Source organism: Pomacea canaliculata, linkage group LG11 (assembly GCF_003073045.1).
Source record: "Pomacea canaliculata isolate SZHN2017 linkage group LG11, ASM307304v1, whole genome shotgun sequence".
NCBI classification, from domain to species: domain Eukaryota; kingdom Metazoa; phylum Mollusca; class Gastropoda; order Architaenioglossa; family Ampullariidae; genus Pomacea; species Pomacea canaliculata.
Genome location: NC_037600.1, coordinates 19350778 through 19374074, shown reverse-complemented (window position 1 = coordinate 19374074; position 23297 = coordinate 19350778). Strand labels below are relative to the sequence as shown.

The window sequence follows — 23297 nt, the reverse complement described above, 5'->3', positions numbered from 1 at the left end:
TGGCATTTAAGATGGGTATCACAAATCATTTCCATGTGTTCAGCATAACAGCAAAGCCTTTGATCATATCCAGACCTTAGTTTCAATGCCAGGACCGAGTTTTTATTCAGTTACAGTGCTTTGATACTAAGATTCTGGTGCGACTGATCGCCTGAGGGCCTTTTCAAATGCCATCTTGATGAGATACTGTGAACAGTGAGTGTTCTGTGTAGGTTAGGGAAATGGTGCCACGCTTAGAGGAAAAATGTCAAACAAGACTGTCAGTTGTCCACAAGATTAGCAAGATTATGGCAGGCCCTATCAAGGGTTATGAAGCTTCTCTTACTGCTTATCGATTGTCTGCATTTTTTTTTTAAAGTTTATTCCATCCACGTGCCTTGCTCGAGGTTCTTCTCCGCCCTCATGTTTGGGCAGCGATCCAGAATGTGCAATCTTCACTAAAATATTAACTAAGCAGATTAATATTTAAAGAGGATTGTATGTTTAATATCAACGCTTGCGTCGTGGGCTGCAATCATCAAACTATAGAATAATGTACCCTGTAATTGTGCGCGTGTGCGCGAGACAGTGTGTGTATGTGTTTAATAATAATAAAACAAAATAATGTGTTTAATAATATGTAAAACGTGTGATTTATATAGCGCTTGATCACGCTCACGAAGGAGCACGTTCTCATGCATGCATGTGTGTGTGTGCATGAGAGAGAGAGAAGACTTGCATTAGTCGAAGAGACAAAGGAAGATTAAATCTTCTGTTTGGCGACTTTTACTGGTTAATTTGTTTCGTTTTTTCCACTTTTACATATCCCAGATTCCAACGAAGTGAACGCCATATTCTGGAGCTCTAGAATGTTCGGCACTTTGAGATTGCTCGCTGCGACTTAAAGAGCCAGCCCTGAGACAAAGGTTACTGCATTCCACTATTTCTTTGACCTTTAATTTCAGGAAAAACCGAAAGGTCGACAACCATGTCAGCTTGTGGATGGATATCAGCTCAGCTTGAGATTTAAAAAAACACACACACACAACGTTGCGCCCGTCTCTGAAAGCGTGGCATGGCATGATAACATAGGTGGGAAAGCAGACACCCAACCTCAAGATGCGCAGAAAAGGCGTGTCGATGAACTGTCAGAAGCATCACCACTCAGGCTGAGTCAGCAGGGGAGACAAGTCACTGAAAACGACACGTGCGCCTCGACATATTCCGTGCGCGTGAGGACTCCACGTCCTTCGGTGCAACGCTCCGATTAAAAGCTTTCACAGCATGAGCTGAAGATGAACACGAGCGGGTCACTGCTATTGTCGCCGTAAAACACCAGACAAACTGAAACCTTACAGCACATACGAATGCACACGAACCTCTCTCTTAACGACCCCCACATACACGTAAAATTGTCGGCGACAGTCTGATCCTGTCCTCTTATTTCAATATTAGGAAATTGTTAAAAATTCAGCTCATGATCACAACACCAAAGCTTCAACTTCGAAGATGATAAATGGACTCCTCAAAGACCCCTACTACAAGCTTAGCGTTGCAGCACGAAATCACTCTTACTTGGCACATCTCGCACATCGGATCAACATGACCACTTCACTCAGCTGCAGCCAGTCGTGCCAGTCCCTGTGGAACCAGATCATACCCGCGTAGAAGGGCCCGTTGAGATTGGAGATCTGACAGTGCCGGTACCACCAGCCGCCACCATTGTAGCGCGCGCACTGCAAGCTGCTGACGTCAGTGTCGCGGTCGTAAGTGCTGAAGGTCATCCCAGACGAGTAGTACAGCGTATCCGTGGCGTTGCCTCGGTAACGACCTAGGGTCAGACGGTAGTTATCCTCTTTGCTGGACACAGCGAAGACATCATAGGAGGCATGCCAGTATCGGCCGGAGATGTCCCTCATGTGGATGTGGAGGCTGTAGTTGCCACTAGAAGTCATGAGATGCAGGACTTCGTTGCCGATCCAGTATTCAGTGTCGCTGGAGCCAAAACCTTCTTCATACTCGGCCCAGCTGCGGCTGAAATTGACTTTGCCGCTGTGTCGCTGTTGAATGACGGTCCAGCCACCCTTGACCTTTGACGCTGCCGCCTCCTTGAGGTCATTGCTTTCTTCCTCTTCCTTTTCTTCCCAAGGTTCCATGATGCAGCGAACTTTGATGGCGCGGAGACCGTTCTTTGGGTAGATGATGTAGTCCCCTGTCTTATGGAAGCCGCGTTCATAGCAGTCATCGCAGTCTGAAGACAAGCGTTAATCTTTTAACAAGATTCAAGATTTTTTATTCTGTCACTGAATTCTGTTAACGAACTTTGTTGTTGTTGTTGTTTAAAGTGCTTTAAAACTCTAATTTTTTGTACCAGACACATCAAAAGAATATCATGCCATAACGAAAATATCTGTGTCCATCTTAAGTACCGTAGTCATGTTTCTGCCTCGGGAATACAGAACTGCAAGTTATTTTATCTTAGTTCATAAAGGAGACTGTCAGAACCTTTCTAAAATGAAAGAAAACTTTGAGCATATATTTTTTTAACACCAATACATCTGTGTGGGTTGCTGTCGTGCTCTATCTCTCTTACGTGGTAAGAAATAGAAATAAACTAAAATCGTTTTTAAACCTGGGACTGACGTCAAACGAACAAGCACTATACTGACCTATCGGAAGCTGAAAAAGAAGATTGTCCACTTCTTGCTTCAGATGCTGCACCACACTGGGTAATTTTTCCGTTTTCTTAACCTGACCTTGGAGACCTCGTATGTCTTCCTGTATGGCCTTGCCATTTCCATGGAGACGATACAGACTAAGATCGACTCGTTTGATAGTCTCTCGGAGAACGACAACATCATTTCTGACATCCACCATGGCCTGGTTTAGTCGTAGTAGGGTGGCGTCCTATGCACGTTGATAGACCAAAATTAGAAATCCGACAGAACCAAATAAATGTTTTTATTTACCAGAGCTAGCAAGTTTTCCTCTATGCTCTTGCAGGGAAAATGACTTTAAACTGAAGACCAAGATAAATAACTAACAATAAATAGGTGTTCTCCAGGTAATGGTACAATAAAAACAGGCCTTTGGAGAAGAAAACACTACCCATGATTATCTTCACATTTGTTATGTCTGAAAGACTAACTCCACTCTGATATGAATGTCCACTTTTTTGATGTATGACACTCACTCATTTCCAAATTGTGTAGTAGGGCTAGCCTTTAAAGCACATTGATTCACAATCTGCACACTTATTTAACATATTCTTGTTTATATTCGTCCCTAGTCCGTCACTTGTGACAATGACACCGTTTTCATAATTAAGTCCTCAACTGGAACGAGTAATAATGTAGACAGCTGCAGATGTGGACTGACCTGATTGAGATCGTTGTTCTCCTTTTGGCACCTGGCCAGGGAGGCGTTAAGAACTGTGGTCTCCAAGTGAGACAAGCGGTTGTCGCTGTAGACGAGCTGAAGCGCCAGATCCTCCAGCCGTGACGTCAGCAACTGACCCTCGCCTCCATAGTTCAGCGTGTTGTGAACATCATTCAACTGCCCTTGGTTTATCTGAAACGTACCATTCCAGACAAAGTGAATTTTGTGTTACTTTAGATATAGACAAATTTTATCACATCGTCTATCATATATCAGAGAAAGAGAAGAAAATAGCCCGGGTGACTAACGCCAGAAGAGGTGTTGGCGTGGTTCACGTCTTATTTCTGATCTTTCAGCGATCTAAGAAAGCCAGGAAGGCTTTTAATATTGATTAATATGACAACAGTGGCCTTTGTATGCAATCGTTAGGGTTATTTTGGGCTTATTTCATTATCTTTTAGATTTTAAAAAGTACAGCTATGTAAGTCATTGTTAAAAATTTCATTCGGACCCGCGTCGTCTTGTCGATCCGCTCGAGAAGATCCTGTACGCTGTTGTTAAGCTGTATAACATGCGTCTGCAACACCCGGAACTGCCGCTCGCTGAGATGCTGGTAGTCTCGCACCGCTGTCTGCAGCCTGTGGACTAGCTGCGTGGTGTCCAGCACGCGTGAGGTCAGGCTACTAACCCGCTGGTCCGTGCGTTGGCTGGCCGTCGCGAGCTGCACGCTTGCCGCGTGCCAATGCTCCACGGTCAACACGCTGTTCACGAAGTTGGCCAGAGACGCCTGCAGTCCCTCCATAGACTCCATCATCTTCCAGCTGCGCGTCTGGCTCGCCGTCCATGACACCGAGGTGTTCAGCTCAACCATCTTGCTTTCAAGCTGTCGAAGATTTTCCGTGTGTTTCTCCAGTTCCGAGTTCACGCGAATCGTTTCACGAACCACAACGGCCATGACCTCATCAGCAGGCATGGTCAGATTGAGGCGCATCTCCATATCGTTTAGGCGCTGGTAGAGAAGAGAGACCGAGTCGAGGGTGCGGTCGGGTGAGTCAGACTGGGTAGCATCCGTAGCAGCCGTTGATATCTCGGTGCTAGGAGGGCTCAGAGTAATGTGTGCTGACGTAACCTTGGTGTCTGTTCCGCTCGGGATATCACCGTCCCAGTGGACATCATTTCTGCGACTTGTCGGTTCTGTGATCTGAGTCTCATCTAGGATTAAGGTTTTTTTGTCTTCATCGCCGCTGAAGTCAATGTCGATAACACCATCGCCTGATATGTCTTCACTTATGCCTGCATCAACGAACTCCTGGCTATCTGCCTTTGAACGCAATTGCAGCTGATGCCCCACGTCTACGTGACCCGAACCGCGTTCTCGAAAAGGTTTGCCCGCTCGACTCCCGCGGGTGCTCTTGGCTTCATGTTCAGCTTCTCCATGAACATCCAGTCTGCTGCTGACAACATTCTCCAGCACGGCGACCCTGCTCTGACCATCTTGAGGGTTCGAACCAAAATCTGCCATCGCATTCCTTTCTCTATCAGCGACGCTTGCTTCTGATCCGCGTGCTTCCGTGACACGCAAAAGCTCGGCCAAACGTTGTTCTAGGAGCTGTGCACGATCTTTCAGCTTCCTGACTTCCTCTTGCACCTTCTGTTGTGTAGAGCTCGTGTGTGCTACTTGCATCTGCAGATAGGACGTGCTGTTCTCCACTCGCCTGAGGGTGGTGTTGATGTTTGCCATGAAGTTATGTAATAGAGCAATGTCTTCATACCTTACCATTAAATCAAGATCAAACTTCTTGGTGCGTTTTTCCAGGTTCGTCAGTCTTGACCTGTAGGTGAAAAACCGGAAGTATGCCTAATAATTTTTGGAATGCAAGAGAATGAGTTGAATTTTTAAAAGTCACAAATAATAGGTGACATGGAGAAAAAAAAAAACCACGGGAAATGAGAACTGTATTTGCATGCACAAAACAGGCTTCTACATTCGTGTCTCATTCATTCGCACAGCCCATTCAAAAGTCGCAGGGCTGAAGCAACAAAAGACAACTGCAGTCTGTTTGTCCTGAATGCAGGCACACAAAATGAACAGACATTAATCACTGTGAAGATGTCAGTGTCTGAAGTGAGCTCAGGCTAACCAATTATTTTTAACGCCCATTTCCCTTTTTCTCTTCCTTCTCTTTAAAAAAAATCTTCAAAGAGTACGATTGTATAAATGTCTGTGATTTCTTCATGTTGTCTGTGTTTTCCTCAAGTGATAACATTTTATCACCAAGTAAACTTCTCTTGTTTATGTTTCATTTAAATGGGTCAGCATTTTACACCTTGTTTGCTGAAACCGATACCATTTTGTAACTGTTTGCTGTGATCCTTTAATACTTTATATAAGCATGGGCGATAAGTGGTGTTGAAAAGAGTCTTACAGGCTTATCGCTATCGGGGAGCAAGTGCTAGGTCGTGTAAGCACAGCCCTGACGACTAGCAAAACAGTAAAAGGCTCGTTTCATGGCATTATCAAAGGCTGCTTAGCTGCCGGATACAGTTCCCCGGAGTAACAGCATTGTTATTATATATAGGAAATGAAGACCTAGCATAGGGAAATAGATAAGTATGTATGAATTCGGGAACTATATAACTATAGTCAAACAAACTAAACGCTTCGGGTTTGCTTTGAGAGATGTTCTCTAACACACTTCTCCAAAGTAAAGGGATAGAAGCATGGCTGTAACTTTAAAGGCAGGTTGACTGCACATCTATCCGAAATAAATTTCTCATCTCTATAGAGATCCCTGTAAAAAAAAAAAAAGTGCTTATCGGTCTCTTCTCTAAAATCAAACTTACCACCCTTTCCGGTCTAATGGTTTTCTTGATTGCATGCATGCTTGTTTTATTCCTTTTCCTCGATCGACAAAGTTGTCGTTGCCATGAAAACACGTTAATGCTCACTATGTCCCGTTAAAGTTTCCTTACTGATCACTCTTGCGCGCTGCCTTCATCGCCGCCATGTCTTGAGCAAGGCTCTCCGCCATTGCCAGCAGCTGTTGCATGTTGAGGGTGGGCGATGTTGTGATGTCGTCTCGGACAGAGGCAGACTGTGACTCCCCCACAACACCAACGGTCAGTACAAAGCACACCGCAAGTGTCTCTAATGCAGTCATGGTGTAGTGGATAATCCTTCAAGGAACTGAAAGTACCCAGATGTTTTCATTATATAGTCGAGATACTAACTGGATTGAAGAAATCAATTTGTCTGAATGCCTTGGACCAGAAAAAATACGAGAGGCACCGAGCCACTTATCCCAGACTTACCACTAAAGCAATTGTATCAGGATGTTAGTAATGGTATCTACAGATGTCCACGGTGATGTCAGGCACCCTAGATGTGTTTCAGAAGCGTTGCACCATAACCTGAATGGTTTCCAAGTCGCGATCGAGTTGGTGAGAAACTTGCGCTACCACTTACATTACACCGAGACAGTTCTCGTCCGCAGACTCTGAAACCAGCGGAATACAACGAGTCACTGTACTGACTGTATTTACTGAAGAAAACAAAAAGAAAATCATGTAGTAATACCCACAGGCCACATCGAGAACGATGAGACCGATCAAAACGTGACATTATTTTGAGAACCAATTCAGGGACGAGAAATAAATTTCAAGCTGAACAACTACATTGAGAAACTGTATTGAAATTTGTCAGAAAAAAAATTTCTTCTGTGTAGGCTTAAAAAGTGATTCGATTTTTCTCCCTTATCTACATAACCATCAATATTTTTCATTGTGCGAGAGTAATATGCATGAATATTTGACCAGAACTAAATGTGAGAACCGACTAGTGTGTGTGTGGATATGTATATATCATTCTCAATCGCCTCCTTGAAGGAAAACGATATATGACCAATACAAAAGACACTACATGTCAAGAGATCATGTCTTCACATTTATCGTGGATCAACATTTCTCATTTCCTACAAAGCCAATGTTACTTCCACTGACCTCTGTTCCGGACTACTCGTCGTTTCCGTCTGATGAGATTTGTTTTGGTATGCAAAACAAGCTTTCCAAAAATGCTCTCATCGTCAAACACACTAAGAATTAAACTCCAAGAAGGCCTGCAGCCCGGCGCGCTGAGAGGTCCAGTCCCACGGCTGTCTTGCAGGCACTGCCTGCTCCATCTCACCCCGACCCCCACCCCAGTCTCCTCCTTTCTCATCGGCTGAAGTCTGAATGCGCAGTGATGGCGACCCACCTCTCACCACCCAGCTACCCTCGTTCCGCACGCGCGCGCACGGATACATTTTCACAGTTTGCACACTCATACGCGCGTGCACGTACACACACACACAGCCCGTCATTTGCGCTTTTGTGTGCGCGCGCGTGCGTGCAATATGTGTGCGTGCACACACACACAGGGACAAAAGAGCAAACGACTCTTTCTTTGTCCTGCTGGCCTTCGCAAACTTGATTTGCCAGGAATGAAGGACTGTAGTAGGAGCCTTGACAACTGAAAGGCAGCGCGCTGTCTGGTTTCTAGTCGACTGCATGGGCCGCTCGTAAAAAAAGAAAACAAAACCAGCACAAGGCGAGGAGGAGATAAATTTCACTCTTCCTGTCTTTTCTCTCTCATTCTCTTGCCGACTTTCATTTATATCGTGTGATTACTGCACGCGCTGATTGGTACTGCCATCATTATTTTGTGTAGAGTTTCTGTCTATATAAGCGGTAGTAACGTCAGCACTGTAATCACCAAGCACTACCACCATCATCTCCACCATCATCATAATCTGTGGTCAAGCTTAATTTACTTCTAATTTTATCCACACAGAGGCAGACGTTTGACGCAGCCAAACGCTGTTCTTGTGGCTAGATTATACTAGAATGACTGGTCCATGCAAAACGTCCAAACGAATTCTTGGTTGTTGTTTTTTTATGTTTTTTTTTTGTTTTGTTTTTTTGTCACGGAACAGCAAGTGCTGGGGGGCTACGTGGGGTTGACATCTTTAATAGTTTCTCTTCGGCCTATACAACTTTACTTTATGCATGCCTACATACGCTACATGCTACACTTGCTACAGTATTATTCTGGCTAGCAAAATGTTGCAAAAAGAGACTCACGTTCGTAAACGAAGAGATCGTGTTAGTATACCAAAACGGATCGCTTTTGTATGCCAATTAGAGGCTCGTGTTCGTACACCGAGAGTCGTGCTGGGGGGCTGATTTTTGTAGATCGAAGGGCTCAGATTTGTACACATTGGCGTAGGAAGATGATCGGCTCTGTTTTGGGGCAAACTCGATCAATGCTGACAGTGTACGACGTTCTCATTCTTGTCTCATCAGTCATTAGTACCTTTTTAGGGGGCACTGTCCTCAGTGACGGACTGGCCAGTCAGACATTTGGGCAATGGCCGGTGGGCCTATTTTGTTCTATAGAATAATATTATATGCCTATTTTAGCGAGAAGAGCCGCTCTGTAAAATAATACCTGGGCCTTTTTAAAGCTCCAGTCCGCCCTTGACTGTCCTATTTGCCCCCACTCCTGGTTCCTACACACTGATTGGTATATCGAGAGGTTGGCGTTGGTACACCGAGAAATCTCGTTCTGAATGAAGCCAAAGCAGATGTTCATGTCCAGGGATGAGAGGTAAATCCAGCAAGAATGGAATTCTTCATACCTGTTATTTAGTCCCTAGTCCGTTTAGTCCAGTCATTATTATAGTCCAGACAGAGCCTTCATCATCATAGCGGTGTCCAGTTTCTATCATGTCCCCTTAATGAGAAAAATACTCAAGAAAGACTGTTTGTCAGCTCACTGTCATGTCTACTCTAATCATCTAGAAAAATTAGCCAAGGGCTTGCAAGTCTTTAAAGAACTGCCAGCTAGAAGTCAAACAGAATCAAACCATGCAGCAGTGAAATATACTGTGTTGTCTGACAGAATATTGCCCTATCTGTGCTTACAGACCTTGTTACGGATATGGGACTGCTTTTTGCTGGAGGGTCCCAAGGTGCTGTTCCGCTTCTCGTTGGCTATCCTCAAACTGCATGAGCGGGAGATCATCAAGAAGTGTGAGACCATCTCTGTCATGCGTCACCTCAAGGCCTGTGCCAAGGTCACATATGACGTGGATGGATTAGTCCAGGTGAGTGAGGATGGACATCAGTTTCAAGCTGCCCAAGTCTTATTATTACCACTCTTGGTCTACGCCCAATCACCTGGTCTACTGACCAACCACTCTTTGTGACTTTTAACACAACATATTTGATCTACTTCCAATAAGTGTTTGTGACTGTTACAGCTAGCATTTAAGGGGCTGAAGCCATTCCCGCGGCGACAGGATATCAACAGCAAGCAGATGGTATACTTGAAGGCGCTAAAAGAGAAGTACAGATGGAGAGAGCTTCAGAAACTTGCCTTTGCAGAACGAGAAAGCCTGGTATGTGTGTGCAGATGAATATTTGTGACAGTATTAAGTAATGTGTATGGTCAGGAACACTGATTAATTGCCTCTTCCTAGTGCAGGACAGCTGACCATGACATTATATGGTATTTTCACAGCACACTCTTGCTATGTTCAGTCATACTGAGAAGAGATCTCTAATGGGGCAACTTTTACACATACCTGTGTGTGTGAGAGAGAGAGAAAGAGAGAATATAGATACCTCAAACAACCAAGCTGACAGATAACATTGTATGTTGAAACAGCAATCTGGGAAAGACTAGATATATCAACCCTGTGAATATGTTGTATCCTTTTCAGTTCCTGAGCCTGGAGTCACACACAGGAAATGCACTGACTTTTGAGTGTAGTGTTGTTAGCAACACAGGTAAGACTATGTGTATGTTCATCACAAACATTGTGCTTTCGCAGGGATATAGTTTGGCAGTTTAGGTTAGATTTCTGGTTAATACAAGAGTTTAGCATTGGGTTAAACTTAGAAGTTAAAAGGGACAGGGGTGTGCTAACAATTCCAACAGCATGGGAACATATAAAAAGAAAAAAAAGTTATTTGCTGGGATTTGTTTTGGGGTTGGAAATTTAGTATATTGGGAATTTATTAATTGGGAAACATTGGTTTCTAGAAACCTATAGGAGCTCCTCAGGTTTTCATGTGTAGTTACTAATACATATATATATATAGTCCTTGTTTCCATGTATTGAAAAGGCTGTGTGCTGACAGCAGTGAAGTTATAGCATTCTGTGTGGTACTTCCTTCTCTGTGGCAGGCTGTGAGGCATGGGTATGCTATGGCAACCAGACACAGTGCAAGGTGTGTGTTGTGGACTGCAAGGAGGGCACCATGACTGACATTCCCATACAGGTAACCATGGTTTACCTTGTATTTTAGCATTATGATGGTTGTGGGAGTATCAGTCTAAAATATCATCAACATTCTGTTTGCTTAAGTCAATTATTTACTAAAGTAGCTTTCTTCTTTTAAAATGATCAAGACATAAATAATATGAGATACAAAAATGTCTTCTATGTCATATTTTGAAACACGTTTGTACTTATCACCAGCCTGATCGTACACTGTATGTGTCTGATATATCTAACCATTCTCTATATGTCTCCAATGTAACAGCTATTATGTTCTCAAACATTACCTCTCTGATATATCTAACCATACATTGTATGTCTCTGACACATCTAACTATGAATAATTTAATGGAGACTCTCTCTCCACCCACACACACACTTCCTACTCACTTACTCACACTATCAAGCACACACACAAAATATGTAATTTGTTTTTTCTTTGTTTAGTTTTCTTGCCGTGTAATGAGCTTGTGTGCCATCCCAAACGCCATCTTGTTTGGTACACTATCTTGGAATATTTGCTGCTACAGAGAAGCTGACCGGTAATTTCTTTTCTGGAGAGAAAAATAGAACTTCTTACTTAAAAATAAAATGCTATATTATTTACTGTTCACATGTAGAAAAGAACATCTTCAAAATACATTCTTATGAACATTTTAAAATAAGATAAAAGGTAGACCATTTCTATGAACACAAAGTAACTTTATGATAAAGAACAGCTTGCTTTTGGATTTTAAAAAAGCTGTTGGTAAACTGAGCAGTATATAACACTATAACAGATATTTAGGTTTGTGTGTTTGTGCATATATACATATTTGATTTTTTTAAAATAATGATTCATGTTGTTCTTTAATAACAGCATTCTCATTTGGGAACAACAGTTGCATGATGCTGTTCTCTCACTCTGCGCATTTGAAGATAGTGGAACCTGGCGTGTGTTTGCTGGTCTGGCAGATGGAACTGTAGCTGTGCTGGAGGTGTGTTAATATATGATATGGAATATATTCTGCGCTCATCTTTACGTGATTACACCAGTGATGGACACCTTTGTGGTGGCTGTCATCTCAGCAGAGTGTTTCATCTGAAGTGAAAAGAAACACATTGTTTTCAAAAACTTTGCACAGCCTTATTTATCTCACTGATAGTAAAGAGACTTATTGATATCTAGCTCACTGAAACTGCTGGTTTTATTGTTTTTACAGAACGTGAATGTGAACTCAGTGTTCTACGATGTTATGTACATTCCTATTGGTCAATCACCAGTGACATGTGTCCGACTTTTGGACAGCCAGCTGTGGTGTGCTTGTGGCAACACGGTCTCTGTCATCCATGCCAGGTAGTCTTTTGTTCCCACCTTTCTTAACTCCATGGATACGGACAGAAAAAGACATCTCACAGTGTATAAATTAATCGCATTTGTTGTGTGTTACTAAAAAAAGTACTGTTTTACATATTACATTTATTGTTGACCTTAGACTGTTCATTGGTAGATCCACTTGTTTTCAATGGTGTCAGTTGTGGAGTGACTTGATGGAAATATGAAATAGATGTCATGGTAGTGATGTCAGTACTCAGTGCTATGGGGACTGAAACTATTTCTCAATGTAATTGTTTCTTTACTGTGCAGTACACTAGACGCTATGGACAGCTTCACAGTGTCATCCAACCCATATGATCACATTCTGACACTGCAACCTGGACTTCCGGGTGTCTGGATCTCAGTCCGTGGATCATCAATCTTAGAACTCTGGGATCCTGATGCTTTGGTGTGCAAGATGTTGTATGACACTCGTGCAAGTCGATACCCTAATCTTCGCAAAGTATGCAATTTTTTCATATGCAGTTATGCTTCTATGTCATGCATGTCATTTGTATTATCTGGCATTCTGTATAAAACAATGTACTTCATAGAAGTATTTAGTCTCATGTACATCACATTTCACCATGTTGTGACTGTGTTAACAGGATGATGAGATGTACTTCAACAAAGCCCGCATAACTTGTATCCTGCCTCTTGACTACACAGTCTGGGTTGGAACAGGAGAGGGAAACTTGATCACATATGATGTCTTCACACATCAAGGCTCAAAGTCACCCTCAGACTGTTCCTCTTTCGTTGGTTCCTATTCGGACAACTTTTCAGCCCTGATGAGTGGGAAAGAGGAGATGACCAATCTGTCTTCTTGTGCTGAGGCTTACGATCCTGTGCGGGAAGCTGCTATGAAGGTAGATGTGTCAATTCTGATTGAGTGGCTTAGGGAATGCATTATTCCAAGAATGGGCACTTAAGAAAATTGGCTTTTAAGAATTAGAGATACATTGCTTCATTTATACTGATTACTTCAGATAATGTAAAACCATATCACTTCATCTATCATATAAATATTGGTCCAAAGTGTGTGCATACGCACACATCTCCTACACACACACAGATTACCTGTACTGTAATTCTTGTGTGCAGGTGCGTCAGCTATATTTAGCCCAGGTAGACTCTGACACTGACCCTCTCAGACTATCTGAGCGGATTCTCTCCTGCAGCGACTCCTTGATAAGCAGTGGCAATGAGTCAGTGATCCAAGGAGGACAAGATTCCAGCAGCATGTTTTTTACCCAGCCGACTAATGAGTCAAATAGCAGCAAGAACAATTTATTGCAAGAAACAAGTGGACTTGCTCCTTCGGTTAACGAAGATGATATTGAAGGCATAACTCCTACTCCAAGTTTTTGTTGTGACAACATTGTTGAAGCCAAATCAGAAAACAAAGACTCAGAGAGACAAGATGAGAACTTTGGAGGAAGCAGACACTCAGAAACTGTAGAAGACAATGATTCCGGCGAAGACAAGAAATCAAAGGTGAGCAGTTGTAGTACTGGTCATCATGTTGTCTGGGATGAAACAGCTTTTGACGAGAAAGATTTCCACTCTTGTGACAAATTTTCTGAACCAAACAATAGATCTGGCTATCTTGAACAAACAAGAGAGGTTTATGATACTTCTCTAATCAATGGTGTTCACAAATTCTTCATTGGAGATGATGGCGCCCATGACACAAGAAGGAACATCATAGATGATAATATGCATAGTGAGAGACTTGATGACAGTGGCAATGAGTGTGATCCCAGTACCCACAGTGCAAAGGTTAAGACAGAGGAAAAAGGCACTGCTATGGCTACAGATGGCACAAACATTGATCTCAATTCTGGAGGATCTTCTCCCATGACAGAGGCAGGAGACATGAGTTACACTCAAGTCACAGAAAAAGAACTGTTAGAGAGGCAGACCAGTGAATCAGGAATTGAAATGGCTAGTTCTGATGGTTCGGTGATCATGCAGGTATGGGATGGAATAAAAGATATGAAGAAGAATAAGAGCCAGACTTTGTGTAATTCTGACATAGACACAGATGAAAAGGAGGCCTCAAGAAAACCACACATAAAAGATTCCATGGGCAGTTCCTTTGCTTCATCAGTAGAGTCCCGGCAGTCAGAATCCGATGAGGTATTTCAGGATGCCAGCGATGGACTTTCCACTGCCAGCACCATGGAGGACTCAGCAACAACCCCAGTAGCCACAGCAGTGGAAGAATCCCAGTATGAAACAAGTCAGGAAGAGCTTACAGAAAAGGCAGAACAGCAAACCTCTGCCCAAGAATTTGTAAACAACAACCACTCCAGTGGTCTCAGTGATTCAAAAGATTTAAAAGGGCAGAAGAAGAAACGACCACAAAGTCTGTTCTTACAGAGAAACCCAAAGAATGTAGTGAGAAGCGTGGACAAAAAGGCTGAGAAGCCTATTGTGAGGAAAACCAGTGTTGCTGCTATCAAAGCGGCAACCACCATGGGAACTGGCAGTCTTTCATCCCCACTGCCTTCAACCAGCAGACTGATGTACAAACGGAGTGCTTCTGAGTCAAGCGTGACAGACAATCTGCAGCCTGCTGATTTGGAGGCACAGTATCGTTTAGACTACACAAATCTTCATGTTGAAACAGACATAGAAAGTGTGTGCACGGACCATTCACCAGACAGCCGGCGCAGTAGTTCTGTCTTCAGTGACTTTAAGCTGGGTTCATCTGGAAATCTCTGTGGAAGGCTTACCAGACCAGATTCATTTGAAGAATCACAAGAGGGAGGAGTTATTCTCCCAGAGTGTGACCCTTCTTCCTTCATATTTCCTCAAGACTTTTACAGTGAGATTGCAGGCCCAACTGATAACGCTGTTAGACAAAAGCTACTGGATATGCAGAAATCACGAATGTTTCAGCCACGTGCACTCAGCACTATTAGCTGTCATACCTGGTCCAGCTATGAGGAGGTGAGTGACACAGTATCTAGTCCACTAACCTTAATCATTATAGTATTCAAACTGAAGTGTAGGACTTAACAAGTTTCTGCTTCAGAATGTTTTTGTTTAATGACCTACGTGCAAGTATGCAAAGAAACTATTCAGGTTTATAAGAAAAAAATGCAACATTTCTTTATTAAAATTCCTAAAATATTTTAATCTCCATTTGTAACCCATAGATGAAAATAATGAAAAATAATTGACTCTTGAAAATATTTTGTGTACACATTTGCTACTGGTGTAAAACTGACATAACACACAAGTAAGTGCTAGTACTCAAAAGTGGATATTATTTACATATGCCATGATATTTATCACATTGACAGCCAGTGGCATAAATGTATCTCAGGCACTTTCTTAAATGCATAAGCATATATGCAACAAAATTGACTCTTCTGAATACACAGAAGATGTAATATTTGTATATTAAGCCACCAAAAGTATTTTCACATACACATGAAACAAGAAAAAATATTGGTGTTGTGTTGAGGAAAACATATAAATATATAATAAACATATAATAAACTGTTGATATCCAGGTGTCCACACCATCTCGAGCTGAGTGTGAGTCACTGCTGTCAGGCAAGAACAACCATGGCATAAACAACAGTAAAAACAACAGCAATAGCATACTGTTGCCTCGCAATAACTCCATGCTGAGTACGTCCACAAGTATTGCCAGCACCACAGAGCTGCTGTATGCAGCAGACATGACACTTATGTCCAAGAATAAGATCTCTGACAAACCAGTCAAATGCCTCCTGCTGTACAAGTAAGTTCTTGCGACATTTGTCCTCGAGTAATTCACCGCTTTTCTGCACCCACTATCTTCATTACCATTTAGTAGTTCTCCTATCCTACTTTATAGGGGGTTTTTTTGTACACTTATATTACACCTCCAGCAAATCATTTGATGAAATACTCATCATTTCTTGTTTATATATGTATATACACATCATTTCTCTGAAAAAATTCAGTTATGTTGTTAAAAGTACTTGATAGCATATAATCAGGTGCACAGGTACATAGAAATAATTCAAACCATGTGCTTTTTTAGGTTTGAAGGTAAACCACTGGTGCTGAGTTTCTCTGGCTGCCACTGTGATGATGAAGCAGTTTTGAAATGGTCTCGTGAAAAAGATCAGGTCAGCATATGTTAAAACCAACTTGAAAAACACTTCCAGTAGACTTTTGTACATGCGCTATTGTAGGAAAGCTCATCTTGTTACATGAATAATGTCTACTAAAGTGGAGCTAAAGCAAAGAAGAAAACCATGCTGGATCAAAGTGATTAAATATAGAACCAGAAATCTTTGTGTAATCTTGTGTCCACATCAGTGATTTCATTTTGGTGTCATGTCTTTATGCTGCACGACATGTTGTAATCTACTTATACTAGATGACAGGATGTTGTGTACTTATACCAGATGCTGTGGACCAATGACCCCATTTTGGACTACAATCCAGCAACCAAGACAACAAAACTACCAACATACATGAGAGCTCGTCCCTCCAGCTCTTCTTCCTTGCAGACCCTGAAGCAGCGCCTAAGCCAAAGCAGCCAATAGTTTCATCATCATGGCTATTAGCTGAAATATGGCGTTCAAAAGAGGTAGATGGAACGATGGTGACCTGCAGTGCATCTCAACATGGTTGCTGACATCATTTGGTGTTCAGCACTTGTATCATTGCTGTACACCATGCAAAAGGCAAAGAATTAGTATGTTACATAAGAAATTTCATGATCTCATCAAGAAATGTTCCTAAATTCATTAAAATACAAGTTCTCTGGTTAGCAAAAACTGACTTGGATTTAAAGCTCACAAGTTGTAAACTGCATTTATAGGTAGGATCCATTTATACACACATCTGGCCCACTGTCTTTGGCTTACAAACTGTACACACAGTCACATTAATTTTGAATGATCATACCCTATATCTTTTTAAATGACCTCACCCTTTGCAAATGCATGCTTGGAAGTCTCCCTTTAGGCACAACACCTAACCCTTCTTAACCATCCACCCACTCCCACCCCCAAACACATACTCCCAACTATTCCTTCAAGATTGACGAATCTCATTTGATCCAGTAGGCATTAACTTTACAAATCTTCACAGTAATCAGTTTTATAAATTAAAATGAAAGGAATTCAGATGTAATATATAACTTATGAAATAATTTATTCAAGATCTTGAATGTTTTCTTCTTGTATCAACAAACATGTAGGATCAAAAATTAAAGATGAGTCATGCATTCTGCATATTTAAAGAACTAGACGTTTGTTCACATTTAATAAAGCAGTGACAATGTGTTTTGATGATAAGGACAGGTGTATTTTTAACAGTGAGCACAAGCAAGCCTTGCACAAGAACAGAACAAGATGAACCAAACTTTTTGCCCTAGAACAATTATAATCTTTTAGTTTGTGATCCTCTTTTATTTGTAAATTTTTACCTGCGATAGTCCTATGATGCTCAGAAATGACCATTGTTATATGGCACATGACTGATGTTTTAAGAAACTTTGGCATAAATTCCAGCAGAAAGAGTGCATGGTTACCATAATAATTACATTCATATGGCAGATTACCTGTATAAGAGTAGATGCTAGAATTTAGCTAAGATACACCTTTATTTTCATGCAGTACATATTGAGTGAACGAGATTATAAAGAAGACAGTGACATTTGCCATGAACATGTGTCTAATAGTATGAAGCTGTCTTTTGCTATTTTTGAATTTTTTTTTTTTAAACTGCCGTTGATGTTAAAGACGTCATTATAGCACATTGCTCATATACCTTGTAAAAATGCCATTCTTGTTTAAAGGTCTTCCAAGATAAGATTTAATGTATATTTTCAGTTAGATGAAAATTTTAAAATACTACATACTTCTTGTAACATATGATGTGTGTATATTACTTAAGATTTGCTTATTTAGAAAGATATTTACAAGCAAAGTTTTATGAGAAATTATAGGTAAATGTTATTAATAGAAATAACAGACTCTGATACATGATATTTTTATAAAATGTTAATATTGTCATGATGTTCATAATGTCTTTCAGTTGTAGTATAAATCTTGTACTTCAAACATTATAAATACATTATTTAGAATGTTCAACAGCTACCTAAGGCAATTTTAAAATTTACTTGTTGTGCACTTTAGTTTTATTGATCCAGTGGTAAGGAGTGTAAAAGAATAACAAGAAGAAGGTAATATACTTGTAACTTGCATGAATCATAAAAAGGCAATGTGATTTGTCATGTTATTATGAAAAAAGATATGGAAGAAATGAAACACCCTTGCTGGAAAGTTTTAACAACTGACTTGCATCTTAATGCTCATTGCCTCACATTTTATCGTAAAACAAATGCATGAATGGATTTTAATTTTTAACAACTCGGTAATAAGCAATTCTTAGTTTATTAGTTCATTAATCTGGCATTAAATGTGCCGTGTACAGCAAGACCATTGCTACTTACTTGGTTTTTCATCATAACCAATAATTCCCCCCTCTTTTGTGTACTTTACTACATTTTTAATTTTATTACATTACAAGATAAATGCTTTCTATGAATCTGTGTTTTACTATCAGCATGTTGCACCAAGTGGTAAATTGTTAACATACTGAACCATGTGATAATTTGTAAATAAATATGTGATATGTGTAACGTGTTGGCGACGTTGTTGCAACATACAGAGAGGGTCACAGATAACACCAGTCACGACACATGCAACTGACTTTTGATTAGTGTTATGTCACTTTGCAGAACTTTTGAAAACCTCTTTCATGCAGCTTTATTAAGAGGGAAACCCCTAGAGTATTTCTATCAGAAAAGAAAACAAATAATTTTAACCCTCATTGATAATAAAGGTAAAGACATGCAGAAGACATATTACCTTTTAATTAAGTTGTAAGGCTTTTTTAAGGCTCAGGCAAGTCAAATGAGAATCAAGCTTTTCAGCCTGGTCATTGTTTAGTGCATAACAGGTGAAATAACAAACAGCTGGAAACCCCTGTAAAACCTTTTTGTTTCTACGTATTGCAACATAATCCCCAGTATGTAAATAAAATAGTTGATGACTGTTGCACTGAAGAAGGAAAAGAAGTTGGCCAGCTGGAAAAAACCAGAACTTACAAGATGTACATAGCAAATAGGGTTATGAAACAAATGGACAAATGTAAATAGTCTGATCTTTATAAGCCTTTCCTTGAACATAACATGTATCAGTCTATATTACAGAAATGGAAGCTTTCACAGCATACCAGAAAAGTTACTGTTTAAATGCTTTCACTAATCTTGGACACTTTATGGCATCCTTCAGTTTTAGGGAAATTGATACAAAAATGCAGTGTCTTCCAAAGTTTCAGTTAAAAAACTTAACACTGGACAGCTGGAAACAATATGAGGAATGTGAATGGTTCTGACCTGTAAAAACATAAACTAAAATGTTGAGGTTGATAGAATGCTCTCTATGCTTATGTAGCAGACCAGCACATACTTGGGAACTGAGTCAGGAGTGGTAGCAGTACTGTTAATGCTGTTCAAGATTCATACGTCGGTACATGCTACAGCAAAGGATGAATGGTGATGCAACTGTAAGTAAAGGTCTACATGATGTTCCATGAAGTGATATACTGATGTATCATCTGTAACTTGTGTTTTGCCAGAGGAAGACACCATCATTAGGTAGTCAGGTTTACTGTACAGAGCTTGTTACTGTCAGCAATGTAAATAAATGATACGACTGTGCCATGATCAATTGTTCTTTTTCATTTGTTTGTGATTAAGTGCTTTTCTGGTGGCTCTATGCTCCTCGAGGAGTAACAAGGACTAAACACACGAGTGCTTTTCTGAGTTTTAAAAATTGTATTTATGCTACATATATATGGTGGACAAAGAAGAGTCAACATCATGAAGACATGTTTCAAAGCATGTTAGAAGATTCTACAGATCAATATTAATTATCACCATGTCCACACAGACAGGGAAGGAAGCAGTCCAGCCAAACCATCTCATTCCACCGCGCTTAATCTCTATAATTCAGATACCCATTTCTACTGTGGATAATGAGAGAGAATTCTTTGATAGCCTAGTGGTTAGAGTATTCGAATGTGAATAAACTTTCCACAAGCTGACCCAGTTGTCAGGAGTGGATACCTGATTCCACAGAAGATTGGGGAAAGGGAAAGCTGAAAGAGAAGAGAGATGGGCGCCACCCTCACACAAAAGAGCTGGCTCCAATAAAACACCTCATCCTCCAATCACCTTTTGAAAAAATACATGGCAATTTATGCTTACAGTAGTAATACACTACAGTAGAACAGCACCAGTCCTCAGTGTCTGAATTGCAGTCAAAAATAAAAGTTTGAAATCAATTGCCTTTTATGGTTCTTATTCTAGACCAGCATAACGCACTTCCTGCAGTCAAGTTTGGGATCCTGTAACCTATATTCCCACTTAATATCAAACTTAAACACACAAATCCCTTTCTTGATGTTTAGCCAACACACTTTCAACTGCTGACATAGACATGTGCACACAGAGACCAAATACATGCATATATGTACATGCAATACCAGCGCATACACAGGCACATGAGTGTCTGAAGCTGTAACACAAAAGCATCTTTTCTGCATTTGTGCTTTATCTTCAATCTCTTTAAATGAATGTTAGACTTTTTCAAAAAAGGGTATTCATACAGACCAAATTTATATTTAAATACTTCGTGTGATTAAGGAAATGCTCCATTTATCAATGCATTTCTATCTTTTTAAAACACTTTACAGTCCACTGCACATATGGCATTTAATACATTATATTTTACTGACTTCATAAAAATAGGTCAGATAACTTTCATGACAAACAGTGCTATAAAGCAATACCCTGAAGCCTTTCTGCCCGTAAGAATCAAAGGCACTTGACAATTTAGAAACAATTTTTTAAGAGAACTTATGTATAAGAATAGATTTATGTAAAACTCTCTTATCCTGCCCTCACACATAGATGTGCACATGCATGCACACACACACACACACAAAACACATGATGCACATTCTCTTTTCCCCCCAACTTATCCCTCCCTTCTTTTCAATGCTCAGACCTTTGCTGTTTTGCTACTCGATGAATTCTACACCACTCTCCTTAATCACAAAGTATTTCTGGTAGTCTTGGCTCCCAAGCAGTCTATAGTGCTGCTGTGTACTGTGTTCTCTACTCCACTCACTTTTTTCACACAAAAAGCTTTTGGAGGTTAGCTCACTCCAAGGTTTGCCCAAAAATCCAACCTGAAAGTCATTGTCCAATCCAGGAACTGCTGCTGTTGGACAAGGGGTACCATATCTCTCTCCTTTGACTTCTTTTTGTTTTGGTTTCATCAAGGCTTGCTTGGAAACTATCACAAGTAAGTTGTATGTCTTAGTGAACTTTTTCAGAATATTAACAACATTACAGGTAACATTGTGCAGATAAGAACTGTGGTGGTTCAAGTCTCTGTTTTTGTCAGACCAGAAATAAGCTGATATTGGATCAACCACAAGAAGAGAAATGTTGGAATTAGCTGCAATGGTAGCATCCAAAGAGTGCAGTGTGCATAACAGCTGCTGAGATGAAGTACAGCGAACTATATGCACTCGCTCCAGACATTGCTGCACCAGAAGCTGTAGCTCCTGCTCAGTTACCATGGTTTCCTCACATGACCCAGCAATGCTCTTAGTTTCATGTTGAAATTTGCACTCTTTGAAGCTGGGAAATGCGCCTTCAGACTTATTAGCAGAATCCTTGATGTCAAAACATAAACCACTCATCACAGATTCAGAAGAGATGTTATGAAGACACTTGGAGCTCAGATCACCACAATAGTCTTTTTCATTATCATTCATCTGGCTGGCAGTACGTTTTCTCCCACCTAAAATGTTACATCTAGAATTTGTTTCAACATTGTATCTTGCAGATTCAATACAAATGAGATTACTTTTATCGCACTTCTCTTCTTTGTTAACATGACATTTTGTACCATTATGTGCATCTCTGGTACTAACTTGCTGTGAAGGAAACACATGTGCACTAGCTTCTGCGTGGTTGTGCTCTGCTTCACATGAACCAGAATTTTCACCAGCAAATGTCTGAACACAACCATTCCCATCGTCCTGTACACCAACATCAACTCTTGACTGGGATCTTAGTCCTGTAATGATTCGTTGTTCAATAATTACAGCAAGGCGCAAAACTGAAAACTTTAGGTCTGTGTCAACCCAGATGACCTCTGCCTTGTGACCTTTCAAGTGCCTGCTTTTCCAGGTATTTGGAAGGACAGCCAAGGCAACAAGATGGAGCAGCAACTCACTTTTCCCAACAGCATCTCCACCAAAAAACTCCACCACATCTCCTTGGACAGATTCTGACCCTAACAATGCTGGTTCCAAGCCTTTAAGGGAAGGACGAGTTCCAAGCCTTCCTAAAAGCTGTAGTCCAACAAAAGAAAAAAAAAAAAAAAAAAAAAAAAAAAAAAGAAGTCCAATGAAAAATGTCTTTTTATATACATTTCTCCATGCATATTCACAACTTTAAGTATTATGCTTGCAATGTAACTTTTATTTAGTAACCATACTAACAGATTACTTTTATAGTGCATCATCCCAAAGGTTTAAATGTAGTCAAAATTTCCATCCCTCACTCTGGAATGCATACACATGTAAAGTGTGTGTGTGAGCAAGATAAAAGTGGTGTGTGTGTGAAAACTAATAAGTGAATATATTCAGCTACTCTGCATCCCATTTAGAACTGTTTGATTACAACATTATGCATAATGATGGTGGGGTATGCCGTATGATTTATTAATTCCTCTATTGCCGACGAAAAACCTAACCTCAAAATATTCAAATGGATCCTACATTGGCCGATCTATTCAGTTTATGACTCAGCATACATTTCTCTGCATTACAGAAAAAAGCAAAAAATCTAGTTCTTCTCCTACACCTTCCCCCTTCTCAACCATGACCTTAGCAACGCGAACTGACGCACCGTAGAATAAATACAACTTTTCGACAAAATTATTATTTCTCCAAACGCTCAGTCGATCCTCTCGCCCGTGTATTAATGTTCACAAGTGTCATTTTACCTGCGCACCGCTCTCACTTTTACGTAGATTTGACATGAGACTCTTGTAAAACTTGTGGATGAAAACAGTGTGTAGATCTTACAAAGTAACACAAGAATTGTAACAGAATGCCACGAACAAAGATCGCGGGCTTTCAATTGCGGAAGTGCA

At 40.6% G+C, this 23297-nt stretch overlaps 3 protein-coding genes and 1 long non-coding RNA gene across 15 annotated transcripts in view; 1 reads left to right on the top strand and 3 right to left on the bottom strand.

Annotated features, from left to right (window-relative positions):
• LOC112576362 overlaps positions 1-19783 on the top strand; it is a 67999-nt gene extending 48216 nt beyond the window's left edge. For all 11 annotated transcript variants that reach the window (XM_025258749.1, XM_025258751.1, XM_025258748.1 and 8 more), the window contains 13 exons: positions 9321-9500; positions 9657-9794; positions 10119-10185; positions 10586-10680; positions 11127-11221; positions 11539-11656; positions 11882-12015; positions 12307-12499; positions 12645-12905; positions 13141-14994; positions 15564-15796; positions 16082-16169; positions 16452-19783. In XM_025258749.1, the coding sequence (XP_025114534.1) occupies positions 9321-9500; positions 9657-9794; positions 10119-10185; positions 10586-10680; positions 11127-11221; positions 11539-11656; positions 11882-12015; positions 12307-12499; positions 12645-12905; positions 13141-14994; positions 15564-15796; positions 16082-16169; positions 16452-16592 (3597 nt within the window). In that variant the 3' untranslated portion in view covers positions 16593-19783. The remainder of the gene's footprint in view (positions 1-9320; positions 9501-9656; positions 9795-10118; positions 10186-10585; positions 10681-11126; positions 11222-11538; positions 11657-11881; positions 12016-12306; positions 12500-12644; positions 12906-13140; positions 14995-15563; positions 15797-16081; positions 16170-16451) is intronic.
• Positions 459-9269, bottom strand: LOC112576364 (protein scabrous-like). 2 transcript variants are annotated; one of them, XM_025258757.1, is made up of 7 exons: positions 7357-9269; positions 6670-6854; positions 6331-6544; positions 3869-5189; positions 3358-3549; positions 2649-2886; positions 460-2230 (listed from the first exon to the last, which is right to left on the bottom strand). In XM_025258757.1, exons 3-7 carry the CDS (start codon positions 6516-6518, stop codon positions 1551-1553), a joined length of 2619 nt encoding a protein of 872 aa, XP_025114542.1. In that variant the 5' UTR covers positions 6519-6544; positions 6670-6854; positions 7357-9269; the 3' UTR covers positions 460-1550. The 2 variants fall into 2 exon arrangements, with proteins under 2 accessions (XP_025114543.1, XP_025114542.1); XM_025258758.1 differs by lacking the exon at positions 6670-6854 and having other exon boundaries at positions 459-2230; positions 8476-9269.
• LOC112576371 lies at positions 11107-11861 on the bottom strand. The gene is made up of 2 exons (XR_003101812.1): positions 11583-11861; positions 11107-11233 (listed from the first exon to the last, which is right to left on the bottom strand). It is a non-coding gene; the product is annotated as an uncharacterized LOC112576371 (long non-coding RNA).
• On the bottom strand, positions 18917-23285 carry LOC112576369 (DNA repair protein XRCC2-like). Its single transcript, XM_025258763.1, has 2 exons — positions 23148-23285; positions 18917-22491 (listed from the first exon to the last, which is right to left on the bottom strand). Exons 1-2 carry the CDS (start codon positions 23181-23183, stop codon positions 21145-21147), a joined length of 1383 nt encoding a protein of 460 aa, XP_025114548.1. The 5' UTR covers positions 23184-23285; the 3' UTR covers positions 18917-21144.
• Positions 23286-23297: the final 12 nt, after the last annotated feature.